We start from the raw sequence: 23,846 nt of genomic DNA, 5'->3' as shown, positions 1-23,846 counted from the left end.
AATAACTTGGAAGTCACAAAAGTTCAAATATTAAAACCAAAGATTACAAAGGGAAATACTCGATAATTAAAAAAAAAAAGAAAAAAATAAAAAATAAAAAACGTAAACTCCAGAGCAATAAAAGGATTGACTCGGTCACGGACAAGGGATTATTAAGAGAACCACGACATATCGATAAATCGAGAGAATTGGAACAAGGAACTCGGAGAAGCTGCTAGGTAGCGTTAGATAATCAATTATCTCATCAACTTCCTAACCTATGAAACCAAGTAGACGAAACAAACGGAACGATACCGATACTGAAACAACTTTAAAAACATTGAAACGAAAGAAATCTAATACGCAAAGATCCAAAATCTCGACAAAGTACAGATATTTTTCACCTGGAGATATTTTAAATAAGGGCCTGCCAATAACTATGCGAACGAAGGAAAGAGATAGGGGGCAGTACTATGATCGCGTAAATTTAGTCGATTCGCTATACATACTTGGATAGTTGGATATACATACTATAAATACAGATATAAATACGGGATATAAATATTATAAATATTATACATACGTTATGTATACATATATATATAAATATATAAATACTCGAGGACAATTCGATGTTGGCTATAAACTTGTAAACTATTAGGTAGATAGAAGAAAGGAGAAAGAAAGGGAGGACTTCCTCCGAATGAATGGATACAAGCGAGCAGAGCGGGTTGCCGGTGTCTAGGCGTACAGATTTTATACTAATCGAGGCATCTCGATGCTTTTTGATGTCTTTGTTATGTCTAATTCACTGTATACTGTGTTATATAATATTAATTAATATATATATATATATAATATATATAATTATCGTAAGAATTGTATGGTTCTATTAAGAACTGTGAAAGTTTTTATAAATTCGTCTTTATAGTATCTAAGAGCGCATGAAAGGTCTATAAAATTTTGTGATACATTTGACGATCGAGTTTTGTGATATAGTGCCGTTTAACTGTGTTTGGAAAATTTGTTGTGGTTTACTTATCCTTTTTAGAACCGATTACTTTTGGTCGATTTAAGTTAAATTAAGTTTATTATTGGGAAATTCTTGAACCAAAGTTCAACTGATCTTATGTATGTAATTAAAAATTAATTTATGATTACCTGTGTTAATTACTATTATCAATCGAACCGTAGAATATACCTAATTTGTTAGCTTAGTTCTAATCTCTGACTCGAGCTTCATTTTACTTCAATTTAATTTTAATTAGTCTTAGACATAACCTAAGGCTTGCCTAGACTATATTTACGAACTTAAAGATTCGTATAGTGTATCTTGAATAAAATAAGCTTCGTATAGTTACGAATTTAATATAATTTATAACAACTTGAAACTTTATTCTATACGAATAATTTTACTTTTGTTTAACTACTCTAGTCAATTCCAAGATGATAGACGACAAGAATAAGAAGCTTTAAGTATTCATAAATTACTAATCTTAAAATTATTAATAAATCTTTTATACGATTTTAAATAAAATCCGGAACTGAATAAAATTATATCTTCTCCTACAATTCCGAATAAAATTGGGGGCTTACACATTTTAGGTTTCTACATATATCGCAATATTTAGACACAGAAGCATCGAAATGTCTCGATAATTACAGCAAACAATGCCGGATCGCTGTCGCTGCGTATAAGGCACTCGAAACTCTGAAGATCGATTAAAAGCTCGACGAACCGATAGGTCAAGCATCATCCCACATTTCTAGCTAGAAAAAAAAAAAAAAAATCAAAACGCGGCTCGTTCCGCAATTTTTTATCCTCCCAGTCGTCAGAGAAACACAGTTCCAGTCTTTTATTTCTTCGCGAGAAAGAAAAAGGGAAAACGAGAAAAGAAAGGGATGAGTTTTCCTGTAAATAGTAGGTTTAACGATTTTTCACGTAGAAGGAACGAAAGATAAAAATGAAAAGTGGCAACATTGAAGAAATTAGGAAAGGGACGAAAGAACATTTTTCCGCAAGAAAAATACGAAACGAAGGAAAATGTGGTGACGAAGGGAGAAGAAGGAACAATTGGATAGATTTGTGAAGAATTCGGTTTTATATAGAATGAGAGAGTGTAGATTTCAGGGTATTTATATCGAGGGTTAAATAGTTATATACAAGAAAAAAAATATTTAAATATAAATTATATTATAAATATAAATATAAAAATATAAATATAAATATGGAAGAATATATTATATATATATATATATATACTATGTTTTTATTGTTGTGAAGTTATTGAAAAAATAGCCCACGAGTGCTGACTCGTTGAGCCTCCTCGTGTTTCATCGAAGAACGAACTTTTCTCAATCTGTCGTCGCTTCCATCGTCATATGTCTGTTCTTTTCCTTTTACTTTTTTTCTTTTTTTTTTTTTTTTTTCTTTATCGAGTGAAAGCTGGCAGTGGATGATCTTTTCCGTCGAATGTAAAGTTGACTATTAGTGACTATTAAGAAATGAAAATTTTCCCTAGTTATTGTGAACTTGCTTTAAATCGGAATAAATTTTAACGCTTGTTTTAGGCAATTTTGAAACAATTCTAATTAGAGTCCAAACTTTGTAATACAAAAATTAACGTTTAATAACGTTGTCGAAACATTTTAAAGCAAGTCTCCAGAAAATTTAATTTCTTACTTCGATAATTCATTTCCAATTTTTAACTATATAGAAATAATTCAATCTTTCGCGAATATCGTTTAGGTATCGCATTTTTCGACGTATTTAAAATTGCATCGAGTATGAGAAATGATTTCTAAGTGACAGAGAGAGGCACGTTCGATGAAATAATGCTTCTGTTCCGAGGCGAATACTATGGGAATGTAGCCGCGTTCCTTCGATGATGTAAAATAATGTTTATATCTTAACGAGGATTCGAAAGACAGGTATTCGCGGAGGTGCGTAGTGAGAAACGCGATTTCGAAAGCGAACGAACACGATCCGGACAATTTTCAAGGTGATAGGATCAAAGATTGAACAATTTAAAAAAGGAAAGACATCGTCGATTCTAAATATTTAAACTTAAGGAAATAATATCTCTTGATTAACAAATCTTAACATCTCCCGTACTTTATTTCATATAATTCACGAAACGTATTTCATGCAAAATAACCAAACGTTTAATTGCGCACGTTAAAATATTCACGATGCACCATGCAACAACAAAAATTCATATTTCTTCAAGTTTCGATGAAACTTTATTAAACTTCTTCGATAACGAAGAGATTCGATGGTATTACTAGCTACTGCCAAAAAAAAATGAATTTCTTTTTTTAGAGTTAAACAAAATCTTCCCCTATCACCAAAGCGTAAAAGTTAATTAAAAAAAAAAAAAAAAAAAAAAAATAAGGAAAATGCACTAAATTGAAGCGATTCGTTCCCTACCCTCGTCGCGCGCACACGTTACTGCCTGTAGAACGAAACACAACGACTACTACCGTCTCTAGTCTTAGTAATTTACATGGTAATTTCAATTTTGTAAATTGAATGAATCGGAGAAGAAACCCTAAGCAACTCTCGGTCGAGAAACTTCGAAATTCATTCAAATCGCAGCACGTCCAATATAAAAGCTAAAAAGTAGCTTGTGACTATAAACCACTGCCTATAGTCACTACATGTAATCCGCACTGTACTATAGTAATTATTGTGACTCCTATTATTGTATAGTATAGTGTGGTGACAACTGTAGTCGCTGCAGTGACTACATCCAGTCTTTACGGACGCTCCTCCAATCAAATGAATTTAAAATGAATTCAAATGAACTTCAAAACAAATTTCCTTTAAATCTGTTATGTATATCAAATTACGCCTTCGTTTTTACTTCGTCGATTTTTACAGACAAGTTAAAAGTTAGTTGTAACGTTTGAAAAATAATTCCATAGCCAATCTGCAAACGACCGAAACACATAAAAAGAAAAAGAAAAGACAAATCGACGAAACTGTTCGAAGAGGCGAAGGGGAACCTAAAATTCATGAAAATCAATTTGAATAGGGGGAATTTGAGTTTCGAGATCTCGATCGAGACGGCAACCATCTCGATATACCCGTACTAACCACGCTAGGTTAAGGATAGCCACGTGTAAAGGACGCCTGATACATTTTTTTACCGAACGAAAAAAAAAAAAAGAAAAAAAGAAAAATGCGAAAAAAATGAAAAAGAAATAGAGATGTCAGCTTTATCTCGAACCATGATGTTAGAGGTTAGGCGTGGAAAGGGGTGGATTTCACCCTCAACTGAACTTTCCGAAACGTGTAATAAAAAAGAGAATGAAATGAGACGACGTATAGAGAGCGTTTTATGCGCTCTGTATTCTCGAAAATGAGAATTTTACGACCTTTCGAATTTCGAGTTTCGAAATGTCCCGCTTTATGGTGAAAGCCATGTGACTCTTTGCGCGACCAATGGCGTGTCGCCTGTTGGATCGATGAATGGAAGATGCAGAAATTATACATTGACACATTGACACTCACATACATGAACTATTACGACGATACTTATTAATGTAAATGGTTTTTCATTACTATATTATAGATGTTACCTAATAATATATTTACAAATAATTAAGCGACAGGCTGATGGTTTCATTTATACCTTACCCTAATTTACATACTAATAGGTACGTGTTCTGGAGTAATTTATCAGTATACGTATTTTCACGAATAAATAGAGAGATCGCCGATGCAATGTTAAAAAAGTTGGGCAAAAAATTTGCACAAGTGCAAGAACCTCTATTGTATGCACATTTCCTCTCCGGTGTTTTTGGTGGGAGAAATATGCAAATGCACGGTGGGAGGAGAAATGTTCATTCGATGGAGTAAGGACAAAGAAGTAGAAAAATTGCTTCGAAGTTCGATTAACTATTTGAAATAAATTACTTTTTTTCGTATTGATTGCAGAACAACAATGAGGATACAGTAGGCAACCAACAGCGACCAATAGCAACCAGCAGTAAACAACGGTACTCAACATCAACCAGCAGCGACAACTTTCGTGGAAATGGTTATACATTACAATAAAAATTAAGTTTCTGTATTGCGGGACAATCATAAAAAATATATCTAGTAAGAGTTTCAATAGATCAGAGTATTTCGATAGCGTTTTACAATCTTGTTGCTTGTCCTTTTCGCTATCCAATCCTACAAAAACCTACAAAAAAAAAAAAAGAAAAAAGAAGGAAAAAATGAAGTTAGGAAGTAGTTAAGCAAACACGAAATTTAAAGCAGACCCATGTAAAGAAAGACAACGAAATGGTTTTCGGAAATTCCGAGAAAAGGTGCTTAATCCGAAGAATTATCGAGATAGTGCTACCTCTTGTACTAAATTCCTATTTTGGCGGACAAATCTTTTTCTCGGATGTTTTCAGGTAACGACGTCCTTTGCAGGAATGTCAAAAGGTTCCGAATACCTCTTGCACTACTTTGTTTTCTTCATACTTATCAATACTTACCAGTACTCACCAATGTTTAACAATGTCTACTAATACTTATCTATTTTGTTGAACTCGTTCTTCGCCTTCTACAATTTGTTCCTTAAAAATTTATGGTGATTAGAAAACAAGGATTTGAGGATTGCGGATGTTTGTAGGATTAGAATGATTATACGCTTTGTTGGATCGCAAAATATTTTGCTCGATTCAGTTTGTAGGTTTACAATTTTCCAATGAATCCGTCATTTTCTATAGACTAATTTGTACGATTGTGTAATTGCACAATAATCTGGTTCCGTGGTTCGTTCGTTGACGCTGAAGTAACTTTCCTCGTCCGAAAACGACGATCAAATACTTGTACATGCCCGTGATACGGTGCAGTGTTTTGCCGCTCGTTTTTTAAATCGCCTTTGAACACCTGCTTTCCTTTTCCCACCAAATACCCCAGGGAATGTGCGCGTAGTTCGGTCGTATGATCGGCAGAGGCGATGGTAATTCGTGGAATGTATTTTGACAAATAATAGAGATGCAAACAATATTTCGATCCTTTTGCTTTCGAAAAGATTTTTTAAAATAAAAAAAAATAAAAATAAAAAATCAAGCGAACTAAAAATGTGGAGGATAATAAAAAAGGCAAACAACAAATTCCGACAATAAATATGTTTTATTACACATATATCTTATACGAGGATTACACCGATAAATACATGTTCATTTAACTGTCCAGCAATCAAACACATAGTATTTAGTTCTTATTTCATAAATTTTTTTTGCCATCTTTTTTTTCCTTTCTAATTCATTTTTGTTACCCCTATTTTGTCTCTCGCGATCATTCAACGTTTCATCATCGTGACCATGCCGCATGATACAATAATAGTCATCGTCATCACCATTGTGGGTCGGTAAAATCGTTAAATACACAATAACAAGCACACATATTCATTCGATGAAGAAAATATCATTATGAACGCGGTTGTCGCTTGTATTCCACGTTACAAAAACATTCGTCGTTAGTCACGAGAGGGAGCTTACTATAGGGCAATATTATCTTTGGTTCGTCGCAGAACCCATGAAAAAAGAAAGGAAAAAATATGTACAACAATTCTAGAGAAAACCATGGAATTAAATCTATATGTTACATATCAAGGTCACCACAAGGCAAACGGAGAAAATCGGAAATCGGCAAAAAATTATACGCGTAGGTACTTTGTAATTATTTTTTCCCGTCGTTCGATCGGTCGTTCTCACTCGAATCTCACGATCTTCGTGGTTTCCAAAATCTGTTTATCGTCTTTCGAGCGGAACATTGTCGGAGGGATTCCAAAATGGAACAGCGTCATGTCAATTCATTTTTTTTTTTTTGTTTTTTTATTTCGATTGATTCTCATCGTCTTCTTCTCGTTGTTAAATATTTAATTATCATTAGTTACTTGGTTCGCTTACGTCCTAAAGAACATTTACGTTTTTTTTTTTTCTTTTTTGTTTCCATTCTTTTCGTTTATACATTAATTCCTCAGCTTAATATCTAGTCGTGTACTCGTAGCCTTACGTAAATTACTCTTAATGATCTAAGCTTGGTGCACAGCACCAAAAACACTCACTAGATTCACTGCCTACGGACACAGATACAAGTATTCGCCTCTTTCTCGAGCAATTGACGCGTGTCGGCCATTTTCTCTTCCTCGTGCGGCCGCCATTTTCTCGTCAGAAAGTCGAATACGTGAAAACATTATCACGATTGATTTCCTCGTCGTTTTATTGATACGATAAATTTTTTTTCTTTATTCAGTTAGGCATATATCAAAAAGGAGAAAATAAATGCATCGTAGAAAACACAAGGCCCTAAAAGGTATTTTTACAAAAAAATATATGTATATATATTTTTATATATATACATATATATGTCTGTGTATATATACCAGTTGAATTTCGATGAAAAATTGCGATGCTTCGAGAAAGAGAGCGAAGAGGATCGACGCTCGACCATCGAGACGCCATCGACGCGAGATCGAGCATGGATCCTTGAGTTTGAGCGATTCACAGACATCCAAGCGAGAGAGTACTTCGTTATTTCATTTTATCTCCATTTATTATTATTTTTTTTTTAATACCTTTTCTCTTTTTCTTTTTTTTTTTTTTATTCTTAGTCTCGGTTTCGTAAACACATCGAGTTGCAAAGTTCTAACTAATTTAATTCTCCACCTCGCTGAGTCCTCTAAGTAATCTACCATCGCTACAAGCTAGAACGCGCGATGATGTCTCGCTGTTTGTTTACGATTTATAATTCATTTTTTCTTATTTATCCTGAATGAAGAAAAAGAGTTCGTTTCTCAAACGACGAAGTGACTAACAATACTCTTTGGTTAAAAACGATCGCGTGTCTTCTGTGTAGGTACGTGTGTATGCCCCTGACCCTCTCTGTTGCTCATTATACCGTCTCGTTTTCAAACTTTTTAATCATCTAACTTCAATTTTTTTGTAAAATTATCCAATCTGGTCTCTACCGCAGCCACGTAGCCAATTTGGCCGAAATTGGAATAATAAACGGTCCAACGTAGACATTCAATTTCTTCAATAACCAATCGAGGATCAGCTGGCTGCGTAGAAGATCCTTCGGATCGTTGGAATATCGCGACCTGAGCCGCTTGTACCGTCTAATTGATATGTCAAGATAGGATCCTACCACTGTGGCGAGATGAGATATTCCTGCGTTTTCTCGAGTCGCGTCGTTTTTCATGTTCTCGTTCTATATATTACGATAATAAAGGGAACCTAATAAAGACACGGTGATAGGCTTTACCGTGATCGGTCCACCTGGGTAATGTACAGGTACTTGGTGAAGAGATTCGTGCCCTCCATATTCGAGCCAGAGACGCGCCAATCTGGGGCCGATCGAACGACGACTATGGGAAGGGAGAAAAGCGACAATGGTAACGACGACGATGCTCCTCTCTGTCTTTCTATCGAGGATGGTCCATCGTGGACGCTGTCGTCGCGTCTCGAACTAATCGAGACAAAGCGATTTAAGACCGTTGCCCACAGCTGAGACGCGTCAGCGTCTGAGCAGAACGATCGCGTCAATGTGGGCTGTCCTCCATCTTCCGAATTTCTTTCCTGGCTGATCTTTATTCTCTTCTGACACGTCAGGAAAGACCCCGTGTTTATTTGTCGAGGTCTGAACTAGCGGCGACTAGACGTTCCTTTTCCAGTTAATCGTTTCTCTTTCTCTCACTCTTTCCTTTTCTCTTTGTCCTGTCTCTCCTGTTGAGACAAGGTTTCTTCCACTGTTCCGGGGAGTGGAGCTTGGCCAAAAAGGAATATAGATAGACACATAGACATTTAGTCAGTGGCAGCGAGCTAATGATTACTGACGCACGCGCCACCAGGTCTGCTGCACCTTCTCGTGGAGCTTCTTGCAAATACCCGCGAATCTCAGTCACATTCCAGCGGTCTCCTCCGTGTCAATGGTATAGTCCTCTTCCAGTGTCACCTGAACAGTCAATAAGTTGATTGGATAAGTTTCATGAGCTTTTGTTAGCTACATAAATTAAAAAGCCCAAGAGAATTTAGAAACCATGATCGGCAAGTCTACAGAGAGTCTATCAAGAGAGTACAAAGTCTATCTATATATCAAGAGAGGACAGACTATCCAAAGAAACTAAAGAATCGAACAACTCGAGAACTCTTCTTTTAAAAAATTTGGAAAACAGCTTTGAGACGATGCTTACCTGGAAGTGTATATTATCGGACTGTTGCTCGTTCTTCTGTTGATCGTTGGACGGTGGTGACGGAGGGATCATGGAATGATACCAGTCTCGATTCTCCTCTAGATTATCCAAAATATCCCGAGCACCGGGATAAACCAGCTCTGCCCAAGTTTCCCAAAGAGGATGGACAATGTAGTCTATGAAGCCGACCTGCGACTTCTCCACGGTGGGATTGTATCTGTCGCACATTGGGCTAATCACCATTTTCCTTTCGCGTTCTCGATCTCCCTGACGGAATAACTCCTCCATCAACCGTTGGACCCATTGTCGATATAAGAATAATGGTTTCGTGGGATTTGATAGATCAGAGCAGTGTACTGCGTTTGCTATAACCATTATTCGATCACTGTACGTTTTCAATACGAGAACGCCAGAGCCAGCAACTATTTTCGTTTCCACCGTGGTCTTCAATTCTGCTAGCAAAGTCATGTGTTTCGACATATCCGTGGACAAAACTATATCAATGGTCATCTTTCTGAAGATCCGGCGTTGCTTCTTCGTCAAGTTGCGGAGTATGTCACAGCAGTCGTTCTGCAGCAATTTGAACGCCACTGCCAGATGATGGTTTTCCAGAACGGACTCGTCATTGTACATGAGAGCGAGCTCGGAGCCTAAAAAGGAGAAAATTGAGCTTAACATTTGCTATGATACTACTTTGTCAAGATTAATGTTACATATTACATTAGAGAAGTATCGAGGAGCGAATCATTGAAGATTAATAAATTGGAGGGCCGGATAATTCAATCGAATAAAATAATTCAATTAACGAAATAAAATAAAACTTTGCTTAGTATAAGAATTCTATACCGGAGAAAAAATTCTGTGAGCTTCCATGAAAAATACACTTACCGATATTGACCAGGAACTGGTTGGTCAGTCCAGGATGGTCTACGTCGTGAATGGCTGCGGCAAACAGGGCAGCTGCGATTTCCAATGGTGTGAAAACGGACTGTAATTAGACAAACAGCTTCAATTAGCTGACCAGTATTACTGCGCGTTAATTGGATATCAATGCAAGCTTAGAGAATATTAATTAACGCGAATCCCAAACACGCTGGCATACTATATAACAATACAATCAAACACATCACGAGAAGACGTCAATTTAAACGTGTAATTATCCAACTGTAAAATACTTCCTCTAAAAGACCATACAGATATAAAGACAATTATTCTCACTAGAGAAAGGATCTTGAATTATACGTATTGAATCGTTTGCTAAAGGAAGAAAGGCTGTTGCGTTGTTCTCTGGCACACGTTTACAATTGTGAAATTGAATAGAACGATGAATGAATATATATATATATTAACCTCGAGTGCGGGCGTGCTGAGCAGAATGTGGGTGGACTGGGTCACATCAGCCGCGTGCAAACTATTATGGAAAGGATTCTCCTTGACGTAGTGATCCTCGAGGGTCGTCATGTAGTTGAGGAACGTCTGGGGCAGTATGCACATTGCCTTGAACAAATCACGGCTTTTGAAGATTGTGTACGTGATACAGGTCAATGGCCTATTGTTGCTCAGATCGCCGAGCCGGAAGATGTCGATGCCCCATGTGTTGATGCTTAATAGAGCCTGTAATGATTATATAGGATTATTACTAATTAGTTTACAATAATTAGAAAATAGAGAATACCAGATTTGTAAAGATTTATGGCGACGAATCAGACCTGTGTTAACCGAGAGTGGGTTTAAGTCCATTTGCTAGATGTGAAGGTTCTGGGAGATTTTTAAAATGACGACTTAGGTTTCTATGTTATATATCAGAGAATGGAATTTTTAATTTATTATATATAGTATTATTATAATGTTCTAATTCTAATGTTACAACGTGATGCTTAACTCCAAACCCGAAGAAAACTATTAGAACACCAGAGGATCGGATAGATCGATTTTTATGATTTTGTAGCAAGCGATGTTTCTTCGCTAAAATTATTTATCGTTTGTTCTATTTGCTGAAATTCTTAAGATAGTTTATTTTCTCGAGAAACGTAAATTCTCTGTTTGTTATCCGGCTGGAACAATTAATCTTTTAGACAGTTTTTCGGACGCACAATTCGCAATATTGCTCGTGCGAGATACTTAGCACCGGCACGCGATTTTAGAAGGTTTTTAATCGTTTATCGAGAAATTGTTAATGAATGGAAAGTTCCTTATTTAACGTTAATTAACGTGTTCGCGATTAACTCATATCCAACCGTGGCCCTGAAAATATGTACGTAACCACAAAATTGAAGAAACAGTATAATCTTTCTGAAATTCTTCGTAGAAACTATCAACTTCCTCGCACCGCTAATTATTATTTTTATAAACCATTTACCTATCTACGTGCAACTTGAAATTAAACTGATCAGTTAAAACACTCGAACTGCAAATTGTTTATTATGATTCGAACTGAACGCCAGAAATTTTAACACAGGCTCGGTCATGATTAATTTAAACTTTTTCTCAATCGTATCTAGCCGTGTTTTCTCAAAACAAACAGACAGTGGCCGGTGTAGCGGACCAAATAAGGAGTTCGAAACCATTTCGCGACTCTGAATCAGAACGTGTGGGTTCAGGGACGATTCTAAGGCCTCGCGAAATTGGGCATTATTATCGAAATGACGTTTTAGTCGAGTAATTGATCAGATAATATTGCCATATGTGATATTAAATAATATTACCTGTTTTTGTCAGTTGAGTTTATTTTTATTATTACTCGCAAACGATTCTAATCCTGTGTGACGCGATACAATTTTATTATATTATAGTTAATTCATTAAAATTCAATATCTATACGAAGTATAATAAAAATCATAGAGGATAAACATATTAGGTTGTCCGAAAAGTTTCTTTCGTTTCATAAGGTGATAACAGACGAACAAGAATTTTTGTTTTATATTATTTTATCGAAGTAGATATGATCCATTTCGTTATATTTCTATTATTATGTTCGTGCATAATTCAATAAACTAACATAAAACAAAAAACATTGTGCGTCTATCATTTCCTTATAAAACCTTATAAAAGAAACAATCTAATACAACTATGTGAAAAAATAATTACGTAAAAAGAGATGTAAATGTTAGAATTTAATCTTGAAGTTAAGATTAATAATCTGTGGAAGACGCAATGTTCATGTTGGAATAATATTCGGTGATGTTTATTAAACAGAACTACAAAACCTGATGTATATAAGCGAGTGATATAATTAACAACGTATACAAGAATTGTTGATTGTTGACCAGTTACTCTCAGACTAGACTTAGGTAGTGACCCATGATCCCTTAAATACTTTGAACTCCACTCTCTATACAGTAACAAGTATGACCTGTGTATGTGTCCTGTTAAAATGCCTGTGTGGGTGTCTGTGTAAGGACACTTGTGCCTATGCGTGAAATATCGTTGTATTCCGACAGTAAAGCAAAGTAAAAATTACAATACAATTTCAATCTGTCATAAAATTGATATTTGCTTGATTCTACGTATCTTTTACTCTTTTTTCCCCCATAGAGGACAATTAGTCAAATCTAATTATCTGTATATTATTCTCACATGTAAAGTATCTAAAGAAATGATCTTTTTTCACGTTCTAGTCTATCATTTCCGTATGAAATAAAAACAGGCGAACCCTGAAGACTCGTAAGGCGCGTTGCAGCGGAAATGAAGAAGTTTCTTCAGATTGAGGAAGCGTCTCATCAGCATACAAAGCGGTAGCTGATTATGTGAAAGTCGTAGCTACTCTCCTCGCCAGGAATGAGGATTTGCATCGATTATGCAAAACCAAATTCTATTCTCAATTGTTCTTTGAATGAATTCGGAGAAATCGGGTTCACGCATATTTACTATAATTTACGAAACTCATTCAAGTTAGGTGGATTCTATGAATAGAGACGAAGGTTAAATAAGAAGATCAATGAAAGTTGTAACGTTATGTTTGTTGAACCGAGTGTCAAACGATTTGAATGGAATTTTTCTTGTTAATTCTCGTCTCTTTAATTCCGTGCGTAGTTCTCACGGAAGTTCGCACTTTGGAGCTTGGAATTATTTTAGAGAAAAGCGAATTCTACCGGTTTGAAAATAAGCCAGCATCTTTGTAAATAAACCAGGATTATGAAACGAATTTACATGGAAACCCGTGGAACTCTTAAAATCGCTAACAAGATGCAGACCGGATAAATAATTTGCGTGAAATTAAAACTGCATATGAAACTCTCTCGTACGCGTCTGCTAAATTCTCTAAATCAAACGATCGAGCCGTTGTTAGCGAAACAGAAGAATAAAATACGTTTACTAAATGTAAATGTAAATTCCCAGTTATAATTATGATAATAATCACAGCTTCTATGTACATCTTGGTAGCAAATTTAAATAAAATTTTTAATCAATCATCGGGGTGGATTTGCAAATTTTACGTATTTTTGAAATTACGATAATCCATATGAAATTATTTAAACGATAAGAGTCATTGTTAAAATATCATACCTGTAATTCTATCGATATTTCGAATTTCTGTTCATTTTGAATCTTTTCAAAACTATATTATTCCAGATTAACCATTAATAATAAAACAAAGCAAAGGAAGTTTCCAAATAAATGTATCCTCAAAGAATAACAAAATTGCCAGAAAACTTGAAAAGACCATTTGTATTTTCACTAGGAACAAAGAAGTTGCTATATTCAAATCACATGCGATCCAACCTGGTGAAAAATTCTTTAGAGGTGTCTCGCTAATTAAGGCGAAAACGACGATAATGATAACGATAAGGAATCGAAGAAATTAGGTTATCGTAGGCTAGCGACCTCGTCCCAAATTTTTCATCGACCTACGTATGCCGTTTCGTGCACATGGTCGTAAATACAGTTAGCATTGGCCTTTAGAAGAATCGAAATCTCACGGTTATCAGTCTCACGGTGCATCGAGTACGCTCAGCATGGCGGTGTAAATAAATTGTTAGTAAAATAGGAGAAATAGAGATTCGTGGCGTTGTTTTATATCTATTTTATTTTTGTAGACGAGATGAAGTTTATATTTTTCCTGTAGCAGCTTTTAATTAGCTGCGTTTCAATTACTCGACTAGTATATATTAGATTGTCAAAGAAGTTTCTTTTGTTTCATAAGATGATAATAGATGAACAACAATTTATGTTTTATATTATTTTATTGAATTTTTATCATTATGTTCGTGCATAATTCAATAAACTGATATAAAACAAAAAACAGTGTGCGTCTATTATTTCTTTGTAAAACGAAAGAAACTTTTCGGACAACCTAATATTCCAAAAAAAAAAAAAAAGAAAAATTATGATAAAATTTGGATAGTCATCATGGTAGTAGTGAACGATCTTATTTCGTTAAAAATTTTCGTAAGTTCGTAGTTGATCGATAAAGTAACAACGATAGTTCCAGTACAAATAAATAACGATAAGCTTAAATGTAAATAAGGATTGTAATAAAAAGAGAAAGCTGTCCAAAAATTCCATAAAATGATCACGTAGCCACGTTTACCAACGCTTAATCGATTTTTCAGCCGATTTCACGCGACACGGACCAGCATAAAGGAAGATTTAAAAACGTGCAAGATGCTCTAACGCTTACGTATTTGGAAATGGATTTTGCCTATAAACGTTGCCAACTATTCTCGTCTTTAGCGCTATGTTTACTCTCTGTTAATTGAGAAACAAAGTAAATATTTTAAAGTCGAGGCCATTGCTCTCGACGCTGGAAGTTTCCTAGATTTATAGACTTCTCCGTGAAACTTATGCTAATAGACACGTGTAATGAGATAAGGATAAGGAAACGAGAGGGGCGAAGAATGATTTCATTCGGTGCAATATTCTTCTTGAGTTTTATATTCCGGAAAACTTCCTACAATTTTGTTCCAGCATTTGGTAATTGAAAGTTTCGAGGCAAAAATATTTTTCTATTAATAGAGATAAATAAAATAAAATAAAATTTGAAGATCAAATATCAGGAACTTTTGCTACTCGTATTGCAGGAATATTTCCATTCGCGTTTTCTACAATTGTAATTGAATAACGCATAAAGGGAAGAATACGAAACTGTAGACAGAAACGGCATCCGTAGGAAACGCGAAGCCTGTGGAAACCCGAACAAGTGTCAGAGTCGGAAATTCCAGGGATACATAATCGTGACATAAGTGTTTCGTGTCCCGAGACAGAACAATTCTATTACATAAAAACTCGAAGAATCTGTTACGAGCCTTTTACTTAAACGAACATGTCTCGTTCGAATTCAGTCAGCGTGAACAGTTAGCACGAAGCACAGTATAAAAGGAAATTATGTTACGTCACGGTTATTGCAACGAAGATTTTCATTTTGTTGAAACTTCTAAAGTCCGACGTTGATATATAAATGAATCAACATTAAAGAAACAAGATACGAAAAGAACTTTAAAATGCGAACCTTGCAATTGCAAAATATCGAAACGAATACTCTTTCGCTAACCATACCACAAAACCATAGTTTTACATTTTTTATTCCAAGCTTGACACGATTCTATGTAAATGTCCAGTCCAAAGTATCCAAGTGTCTAACAAACGACACAGAAGGGACGAACGTACGATGAAAAATTAAATTACAAAACATGTCCCATATTCCTTGATAAAAACTCCCAAGGTACCTCTAGTATGAAAATATAAAACGCGCGTCTGTGATCAAAGTAGCCCGATGAAAAGAAGAAAAAAAAAAAAGAGATGTTTAAGAGCTACATGCGAAACTTAGATTGCTAAGCGTAGAATAGACGGACACAGTCTTCGAATTGTGTCAGAGATTACACGTGTTCCTGACTGGTATCTAGCACGATTAATAATTAGACAAGAGGCGTGGAATTAACCATGAAACCAGCGAAGCTGAGCGGTATAGCAAGCTACGTGATCCAATTTATGGTCTGGAGAATGTAGAGACCGAGACTCGGTGATCGAGTCTTGTGAAAATTTAATTAACGGCGGATTTAAAGGCGGTTTCTCTGATCTTAGTCAAAAATTATAAGGTTGTCATACTTCAACGATGGAAATTGTCGAAAAATTCTCTACGATTCGTCAAACGTGCAACAAACTCGTTTCTGAAACGGAAAACTTGTTTCCGTAAAAGGATATCAGACTTTGAAAATCTCTTATCACGATCTTCTCGATTCTCGATTAATTAATTTTAAAATATTAATTTCGGAATTAAGTTAGGGCCGACATCGAGGAAAACTCCATTTCGAGATTAGTTTGGAGTTAATTTAGAATAGAAATTAGTTTGGAATAAATTAACGCGGCACTGACATCGGAAGATTAATTTTGAAAAGTGAAACTCGGGAGAAATGTGTTTCTCCTTAAATTATTTTTCTCGGCGAAATAGCTGCTTAACTTTACTTTACAAATACTCAGCAAGCACCGATACTATTTACGATGTTCGATCAGACACTTGGTTTACAGGAAGTTTCTCATGCGACTTCCAACTCTTGCAATTAGACTTTGAAACCGGTTGTGCAAGTGCTTTGTTCGAACGCGACACTTGGACAGGGGACGCTGAATCCGTAATCGAGGTCTTCCGGATGAGTAGAAAGTGTAGGGTACCGTTAATTAATTTCGCTTTCGCGACTCTTGTTTCGCGTTCTGGGAACCACTTATGCAATTCCACCTGAATCATATCGGCAGAGTGGTTACTTAACAGTACAGATAGTTATCAATGACTTGGATGATTCATTGGACAAGTACAAACGTGAGCAGATTACCAGGAAATTCTGAGATCTTGTCTCATCGATTGACATTTCGTTTCGTCGATTAAACGCGGCGTTCTCTTCATTTTCTATTTGCGATTTTTATAATTAACTGGTTGGCCTACGGCGGTCAACTTGCAAGAAAAATAACGTAACAAACGTATAACAGAAAAGATAACTTTCCTTTACTGAACAAATTCTTCAAACGGCTAACTTTAAGCGAGCTAGAAGCTGCCAGAGCTTCTCAGAGAAAGGCTAAACGAGATGAAATTAAAAAACGCTACTTCGTGACTTGTTACTTGAGCACAATACGGATGCTCTATCGTAATATTGCGATCTCTATTTTGCAAAAAATGATCAATCCATGGAACGACTCTTACAGTGTACAATTATCGATTAGCACCGAGCCATAGTTCCACTTTAGATAAATAATTACTTTGCAGTAAACTTCCTCGCCACGTACTAATTATACTACTCGATGTTAAAAAAAGTCGTTGAAAAACACTGTGAAACAACAACAAGAAATAAAATATACTCGGTAGAAATAAAGCCATCTTTCTAAATTCGCATTTTCAAACCAAATGTTGCCCATTTCAGGTCATCGAGGATCGATAATCTTTCAAAAGTAAATAGTTGAAAATCGAACACTTTCCCATTGGATATGGAAAGATATTAAAAAAAGAATGACGCCAAGCACGCGAAAACATCGTGGACTTTGGCTAATCCTTCTGGAAATTAATTCCAAACGAGTGAATTTGATTTTGAACGAGCGAAATCTCGGTTAAAACACGTCTCGTTCGTCCATTTCCTGGTTCGTCGGGATATGCATAATTGGAAAACAAGACAGAGCTTTCTTACCTCGCCAAGTTCTTCTTCGTGAGGTGTCTCGACGCCATGAAGCGGCACACGTTCCCCGGTAAAGCTGTTTGTGTGTGTGAGGGGTCGTTTTACGCCGCTTATGTGTGACATGGAAGCTGGACCTGTTTGCGCGCGGTGGTCCTTCTTCTTCGCCTCCTTTTTATCTGCACTTCCGGCAGCTAAGGAGTCCTCGTCGGTCGGTAGAGACGGTATATCTACATCTTGTTGTTTATCTATTATAAAATTTTATTATTGTAACAATTATATAGGATAACGTAGTAAGAATATATGAAAATTTGACATATATATGATATATAGCACGTATTATACAAGTAGTATATAATAAAATATAGAAGATTTATCAAGAAAAAGAAAAATAGTATAGAGAAATTTGTTGGCGTTTTATCAGGTTTGTTAAAGTTTAAAGACACGCTTGTTTGATTCCCTTTGCAAGATTTTTCATTATTCGATTTATACGCTTTGGAAGATGTGGTTTTGCTTTTGATCTGCTGTCTTCTATTGCTATGATTCAGTTCGATTTGATTCTATTTGGTTGGAGGACTTGGTTCAATCTGATTTTGATAACTTGGTTCGATTTAATTGGGAGAAGTTTCCGGTGGTTTGACGCGATTTGGAAAGCTGTGTGAGAAATAGGAAGAGTCTTTGATACGAAGCAACGCGTAATTCTCAATTCTGAGAAACTATCGTGTGTGGATAAGTTTTAAAGTTTTGTTAAAGATTTGTTAAAGTTTAAAGCGGCATTTGTTTGATTCCCTTTGCAAGATTTTTCATTATTCGATTTATACGCTTTGGAAGATGTGGTTTTGCTTTTGATCTGCTGTCTTCTATTGCTATGATTCAGTTCGATTTGATTCTATTTGGTTGGAGGACTTGGTTCAATCTGATTTTGATAACTTGGTTCGATTTAATTGGGAGAAGTTTCCGGTGGTTTGACGCGATTTGGAAAGCTGTGTGAGAAATAGGAAGAGACTTTGAAACGAAGCAACGCGCAATTCTCAATCCTGAGAAACTATCGTGCGTGGATAAATTGGTAAATTAAAAAAATGACTAACATTTTATAATTCACCAATTAATTCGTAAATAGAGCTAGATTTTCTAAATTGCGACGAGAAAGGGTGTAAGTCGCGTTTGCATCGACGTATAAGGCAGTTTGAGTAATTAAAAATTCTGATTCCTCGTTTGACGAGCAAGCAGAAATCAGTACGAGACAAAGAGAGCGTTAACGGGATGAATGATCGTGAAACATGCGCGCGTTTACGGCGTTTCAAGGGCTCTTAATGCGTAAGAGCCTACGTTGCTCTCATTGTCCCTGGTAAATCTGCTCCTGGCGTCGACCTCGATAAAATCGCGAATTATCTTTTTCTTATAGTTTCACGACCGTTTCGTATTTCGTTGCAGACAAAGAATGCAATTCCTTCCGCTTCTTTTAATCATCGTAAGGAGTCTCGTCAAAGATGTAAGTTTATGAAAATGAAGTTATGAGGTTTGCAAAGGTGGATTTTGTCTTTCAACTTACCGAGGAAGGTGTTGCAGATATATTCTGATATCTGGTTGCCGGATTTGGACGATTCTGAGAAATGTGACAGTTCCTTGTTTAACATTCGTTTAAACTGTAATCAGAAAAATAAAGTAATATTTAGTCGGTTGCCCTTTTTAACAAATAATTGTTCGATGCAATATTTATTACATTATTTATATAGACATTTCATCAAATTTTTCAAATAGAAAATTCACGGCGATTTTGTAACAACGTGTTGTGTTAAGGAATAAATTGTTCCTAGATTTCCTCTAAAATCCTCTTAAATTAAATTTCCTCTAAAAAGACGCTTAACGTTAAAATATTCCGAGGATTGTGTACATTTCTTTTTCACGTAATATCCACGTTTTACATTATACATCCCTTGCATACGATTTTCACAATCCGATCCTCGATTTCCACACATTCGTCAAGTAAGTCATAAATTTCCGCCGATAAGCCAAAGAATGTCTCTCGCGACGTAGAAAAGGCGTAGCCGATGGAAAATTAATCGGACAAAGTCGACGAAAACGAGAACCTAACCAACATCCTCCATCCCGATTGCCTGAAACCATCTCTCATCTCGCGAATTTATAATATTTGCGTGTCTCGAATGAAATTTCCTACCGCCCTATGGTAGAATCAGTTGCAAACGACAGAGAATTGTCAAGAAGACGAGTTGCATCGTTGTTTGTGTCCTGACGTACGTTATCAGTTCGTCTGAGCTTTATTGCGACTTGCGAGGAGATTGTCTTCTCATCCATTTGAATGATTACGACGAGTATTCTTGTTGATGCAAATGTGACGAAGAATGGAGCGATAGGTGGATTGACCTGTTATCGAGTCGCCTGTTTCGAGAAACAAGATGCACCTTGGAAGGATTTGTACGATTTTGTTTACTGGCTTTTCCAGCTATCGCGTGTTCGTCGTGTGACAGCGTGATCGGTGAATGGGTTTCTTTGCGAGAAGAGATATCGTAAGGGAATCTTGTTTTCAGAGGATATTTGAGCCTTCTGAAGATTTATATAGAGATAAGTATAACATATTTTTTATGGTACTGCATGTAATATATTGCGCGTTCATTAAGCAAAAGTTTGTTTCAGAGTCGAAGGAGTTTACGTCGGTTTGATTGGGTTTGGAAGAATTTGTTTGCAGTTTCTTTCATAAATTTCGACATTACTATAATGCGTGCTTTTCTAATTTTTTCATTTGAAATAGAATTTTTGCATAAACTTTAATACAAATAATTGTCTTTTAGTTTGAAGAAGTTTCAGTCGGTTTGATTAGGTTTGAAGGAACTTTTTCATTCTTCCAATTTGTGTCGTTTGAAGATTTTGATTTAATTCGATGTACGAGGATCTTTTTTGTTTGCCTCGGCTCGATTTAGTTTGATTTTATTGTCCAAGCATAGTTGGATTTGATCTGGAGGAATTTTGCTTTGTTTCGATTCGGTGGAGTTCATTCGATTTGCTTTCAATTTTGTTTGCAATGTTCGATCTAATCGTTCAATTTTAATTAATGTTAAAACTAGTAATTCTAAATTTCGAGAACTTAATTTTCTATAATCTCTGAAAAAACTGAACTAATCGATGGAAGGAAACTTCCTCAGAAGTTAATTAGGTCACTGAGCATTAACTACGCACAATAAATTATCCAACGACCTTTCTCTCATACTTGGCTACCTGTGTATCCATCATAAAAAAGCGCACATCTGTTAATACCGGTTTCCAAAAAGAAGACGATTGTTCCTCATTCATCAAAGTCATCGTAATAATCATAAATAAACTAGACTCAAATGCCAGCAAAAAAAGAAGTATCACAGAACTATGGAACTTAACGAATCTTAATTCCATCAATTGACAATTCAATTGCATCGAATACACCAAGAAGATGTAATATCACGAATATCTCGATCGAAGACAAAAGAAACATCGATTTAAACATACCACTGTTTAGTTTTATATAGATAAGCTAATCGTATAACGTATTATGCAATTAATAATTATAACGTATAGTTAAATCGTTGGTTAAATCACAGATAAGATTATCGATTATCGTTGCTGGGATTAATCTCGCGCGGATAATTTGTTGGCCATACGTCGGGCTCTGTGATTGCCCGATAAAGTTCATAATCGAGTTCATCGATTCGCGATATCCGTTGACAAGCTACATCACCGATATATTATCGTGTGAATTTTTCGAAACTTCACGATAATTTATTTCCCATTTATTTGTTCGAAACGCTGGCATTTGTTTTTGCCGTTATGTAACGTTGAGGTAGGTGAGGAATGAGTAGCAACTGAATATTTCAGGTTCAGTGTAAAGAAAATTGGATTGGAAATAATCCTCGTTTGGTAGTAAAAAGTAGTATTTTCAGTATTCCTTAATTTCTGTCTCAAAGTTAATATTCATAGAACTAAGTTTCAAAGCATCCTTTTAATTTTATTTTCCTTTAATTAATTTTCTTAATTGTTAATATTTATTGAACGTGTAGAATCTATTTTTCGACTATAGAACAGTATAAATGATTAATCGAAGGTGCTGTGAGACACTTTCCTCTGTTTCTAACTATAGCGCCTCATAAATACTGGGACCAGAGAATATATATAGCTGTATAGCTGCTCATAAATACTTAATTAAAATAGTCAGGTTGAATATGTTCATTTTATAAGAGATGTATCTAAAAATATTTGAAAAATATTATGATGTATATTCGAAAATATAAATAAAACATATACGATACATTTAATCAGTGACATAATTTCCGAATGAAATCTGTTCTCAGGGATAATTGTTTAGTTAAATCGTTTAGCAAAACGTTAAAACGTCTATTTATCGTGATTTATTGAAACTGTGGCTATTTTAGTGCTGTCTCTTCGATTTTCCTGGTAAATTCCCACAGGGGATTTCTTATCTTTCAGGCGACAACACTTTACCCTATCTAAAATCGAACGATGAGTAAGGATCGGAAATTTCTAAGATTGAGTCATTGGAAAAGTACTAAGCCGTGCAATTTGTGAGAAATTTACTCTAATAATTATCTTTATTGTGCGTCAATGAAGATTTAACAGAATCCAGCGGACTTTTTACCTACGATTGTTATCCTGAGTGAAGTATAAGGTGTAAGAGATTTCTCTGCAATTGTTTATAAATTGTTAAGTTCACAATGCGACTAAATTGCGTACAATTGTAAGATTAATTAAATTTTTCTAATAAAATCTTGTTCTAATTCTATGATTTCATTTCACGAACAATTTGTCGGATTAATAAGAACAAAAATATCACGCATTATCGATACAAGATTTTCGCCACTTCTCGATCTATTTATAAAAAATAATCACGATACGTAGATTTAATATGAATGCCAAGAAGATAATCGATTCTTACCTAAGAATTTAAGAAATTTTTGACAATCTATGATAATTAAATCTAGACAATACGGTATAAATAATAAACGAGCTTAAAGGATCGAGTACTCGATATAAGATCGATCTCGAAATATATTTCTTTCGAATGAAAAAATATAGAATATTTCTATTTCAAATAAAATTAAAGTTTTATTCCGTAAAAATTATTTCATTTACCTAATACTCGACTAGCTAAAAGAATATTTCAGTTACAAAAACAAGGATCATTAGAAGTATGGATGTATCAAGAAAGCAGTGTTGAGAAATTGTTGAGTTCTAGGTATTATTGCAAAATAAAAATAAATATGAGTTCATCGTATTTAGATTCCAAAGAAGCATTCTTCTTTTATTATTTATTAGCTACTTATGAGGCATTAAAAATTAATTAAATGTTCTGATTACACGACCCATGACACATCTATCTTAAATATCCTGTAAGTCGATCGATAACACTTATCAGTCATGTTCTTGAACGTTTTTTTTCTTTTTTTTTTTATTTTTTTTTTTTTTTAATTTTTCTTCCTGCAGATATGCCAAGAAGAACAAATTTGGCAAAGCTTTTGTCAAGTAGATCGCTCGATTCTCATTTCGTTTCTATAATATATTCTATAAAATCAAGCTTTCTTCTTGAAACTGACTTCTCTAAAAATTTATATGTAATTCCGCTTGATGAATGTTCCTAACGAAACTAACCTGCTCAACATTGTATTTCTCGATAAAATGGTAATATTCGCCTGAAAATAATCCAAACTTTTTTAGAAAATCCCAACTAGCACCGCTCTACAAAATTCCTCCCGACAGAACAAAGACACGAAGCTTGAAAAAAGGAGGAACAAAGAGATCTTACTCCGAATCGATCGATCATCTCCTCGTGACCACATTATTTTTACTCGATATCTTGAAATCTGTCTGAAGCGCGCCGATTTCCTCGCTTTATACTCCAATCAAAAGTCATTCTCTCCTGCGACCCTCGTTTCGTAGAAAAATTACGCGTTTGCCGGTCGAGTTAGGGCGATAATGCTCGAATGGCCGATAAAAAAATAGCCGTGATAGTCTAATCCATTGCGATGTATTTTTGTAAATACTGGCATAAGACAGATAAAACGCTGACTGATAC

The 23,846-nt window shown here is 35.3% G+C and overlaps 1 protein-coding gene across 15 annotated transcripts in view; it reads right to left on the bottom strand.

The window, feature by feature from the left end:
• Window positions 1–6,096: 6,096 nt before the first annotated feature.
• The window catches only part of Dnc (phosphodiesterase dunce), a 367,304-nt gene continuing 349,554 nt past the window's right edge, over window positions 6,097–23,846 (bottom strand). For 11 of the 15 annotated variants that reach the window (XM_072017681.1, XM_072017682.1, XM_072017679.1 and 8 more), the window contains 6 exons: window positions 19,323–19,416; window positions 17,786–18,018; window positions 10,530–10,793; window positions 10,068–10,167; window positions 9,180–9,829; window positions 6,801–8,941 (listed from right to left, as the gene is read on the bottom strand). In XM_072017681.1, the coding sequence (XP_071873782.1) occupies window positions 8,888–8,941; window positions 9,180–9,829; window positions 10,068–10,167; window positions 10,530–10,793; window positions 17,786–18,018; window positions 19,323–19,416 (1,395 nt within the window). In that variant the 3' untranslated portion in view covers window positions 6,801–8,887. Of the gene's footprint in view, window positions 8,942–9,179; window positions 9,830–10,067; window positions 10,168–10,529; window positions 10,794–17,785; window positions 18,019–19,322; window positions 19,417–23,846 lie in introns of all 15 variants that reach the window. The other 4 variants (XM_072017669.1, XM_072017670.1, XM_072017671.1 and 1 more) reach the window with 1 other exon arrangement.

This window comes from Bombus fervidus, chromosome 15 (assembly GCF_041682495.2).
Source record: "Bombus fervidus isolate BK054 chromosome 15, iyBomFerv1, whole genome shotgun sequence".
NCBI lineage: Eukaryota > Metazoa > Arthropoda > Insecta > Hymenoptera > Apidae > Bombus > Bombus fervidus.
The sequence above is the reverse complement of the archived record's forward strand: the minus strand, read 5'-3'. Positions and strand labels throughout refer to the sequence as shown.